Source organism: Mastomys coucha, unplaced genomic scaffold (genome assembly GCF_008632895.1).
Source record: "Mastomys coucha isolate ucsf_1 unplaced genomic scaffold, UCSF_Mcou_1 pScaffold15, whole genome shotgun sequence".
Taxonomy (NCBI): domain Eukaryota; kingdom Metazoa; phylum Chordata; class Mammalia; order Rodentia; family Muridae; genus Mastomys; species Mastomys coucha.
This window is the reverse complement of record NW_022196897.1, coordinates 20,653,139-20,655,041: the sequence shown is the minus strand read 5'-3', so window position 1 is coordinate 20,655,041 and position 1,903 is coordinate 20,653,139. Positions and strand designations below refer to the sequence as shown.

Here is a 1,903-nt window from a genome sequence, read left to right as displayed (position 1 = left end):
GCTGAGTCAGCTCATTGAGCACACAGTGGCGCACGTGATGCCGCTGGAGTGGGAGGAAGGGCACCACAGCATCCACCAGGTGTTCCTCCATGATGCCAGACCGCCAGAAGCCATCTGCAGGTAGGTTTTCAAGTCAGAATCCAGGCCTCATAGGGCTAGTGGTGGTGTAGTGCAAGCTGCGGGTGTTGGGGCTGTTAAATGCCTTGGTCAGGTCATGGAGCTGTGTGTGCAGAAGCCGAAGGGGTGGGGATGGAGGTGGAGGATGGGGGCGGGGGCGGGGAGCTACAGTGCAGTGGACAGTGCTTCAGATTTAGGTGTCTAAGTGTGAAGGCCCTACCAACATTGGTCCCTGAGCCAACTTACGGTGAGGGCTGTCCAACACAGCTCTGGAGATCGCTGGCTCCACCTCCTGGAGGCTGATTTCTTCCCTGTCCCTGCGGCTGCGCCATGCCTCCAGGGCCACCTGGTTGATCTGCTCACCGCCAGTATTGCTAGAATCCCAAGAAGCCAGGCTGAGACTCATTGAAGAATTAGAGGGTCACACCTAACATGACTCAGAGTCAGCAAAGAGGCCCATTTCCCTATCCCCATGACAACCAAGTCCCCCTAACATGCATATGTGATGCACTTTACAATTCACACAACCATCTGGGGTCAGGGATGACACGGGTTCTTAGGATTGCAGCCCAGGCTAGCTTCAGCTTTGAAGCCCTCATCCTGACTCACCTTTCAGAGGGCTGCAATTACAAGTGTGTTACCATTCTCAGGCTACAAAATCCTTTGGTATCCTTTAACTAGCTTTCCTCAGGAAGACAGTGGGGAATTACCATTGGTCCTGCTTCAGAAGCAGAGAGCAGAGCTCAGAGAGGCTCAGCACTCCTGCTTAAGGACTCACAGCTGGGACACAGGGCTGGGGTCGGGGAGTAAGGACGCATGTCCCTTTCCCCCAGGCTTGTGTCCTCTCAGCCACTAAGGAGGCATAACTGTTGACCAGGCTGGGATTTTACACAGCAGTGAGGATCTAAAAGTCAGAGCCCAGAAGGGCTTTGAGAATATCAAAAGAGAAGCCAGCCACTTCAAATGACAGTCACCAGGGATAAAGTGAGGAGCCAGGAGAGCATGCATGGGCTCCCTAGGGAGAGTGCCCTGCCGGGAGCACAGGCCCAAACTGGAGAGCTAGACCTCTAACAAGTGCCCCCCCATCCCCTCTCGATTGCTTGCAATGGAGGCCAGACCTGATAAAGATGAAGATGGCTTTTCGATAGTTGGTCCCATACACAACCCAAGAAGGGCCCAGGAAGGGCTGCAGTACTTCCATCAGGCCAGGGGGCAGCTTGTCCATCTCATCAAAGAGGAAAAGAGATCGGCCACAGGCAGTGAGGTTCCCCTGGACCCAGCTCTTGAGCTCCTTCTATGAGGGTAGAGACAGGAATTCCAAACGAGTCCAAGACACTCCCCACAATCCGGAACTTTGTCCCAAGCCAAGAAAAATTTCCAAAGAGACACGACCTACATTTCCAGACAGCACCAACCCCTTGAGACAAATGGTAAAAGGATAGTTCAGAGAGGTGCAGAGACTTGTCCAAAGACACAGCCAGTCAAAAGGAGAAGAGGGGTCCAAATATATGTGCCCCAATTGTCTGTTCATGACAGCTAAGTGACTTCTGACAGGGGAGGTTAGACCTGAACCACAGTGTTGACAGCTACGACACATCAGGAACCATAGTTATCAGAGTTGGCAGTCACCAGGGAGTGCTTGCCAAGCACCAAATAGGGGCTAAGAGCTTAAGAGAGGATAGTAACATCCCCATGTCTCTCATGATGTCTCTGACCCACAGGCACCAAGAATGCCACTACACAGTATCACAGAGAGCAAGCTCGTCCATGACACCATGGCTAGCTC

General features: G+C 52.9%; 1 protein-coding gene across 1 annotated transcript in view; it reads right to left on the bottom strand.

Annotated features, from left to right (window-relative positions):
* Tor2a (torsin family 2 member A) overlaps positions 1 to 1,903 on the bottom strand; it is a 4,599-nt gene that overhangs the window by 732 nt on the left and 1,964 nt on the right. Inside the window, exons 2-5 of the mRNA XM_031373189.1 lie at positions 1,514 to 1,577; positions 1,236 to 1,411; positions 364 to 491; positions 3 to 114 (exon numbers count right to left, since the gene is read on the bottom strand). Of these exons, the coding sequence (XP_031229049.1) occupies positions 3 to 114; positions 364 to 491; positions 1,236 to 1,411; positions 1,514 to 1,577 (480 nt within the window). The remainder of the gene's footprint in view (positions 1 to 2; positions 115 to 363; positions 492 to 1,235; positions 1,412 to 1,513; positions 1,578 to 1,903) is intronic.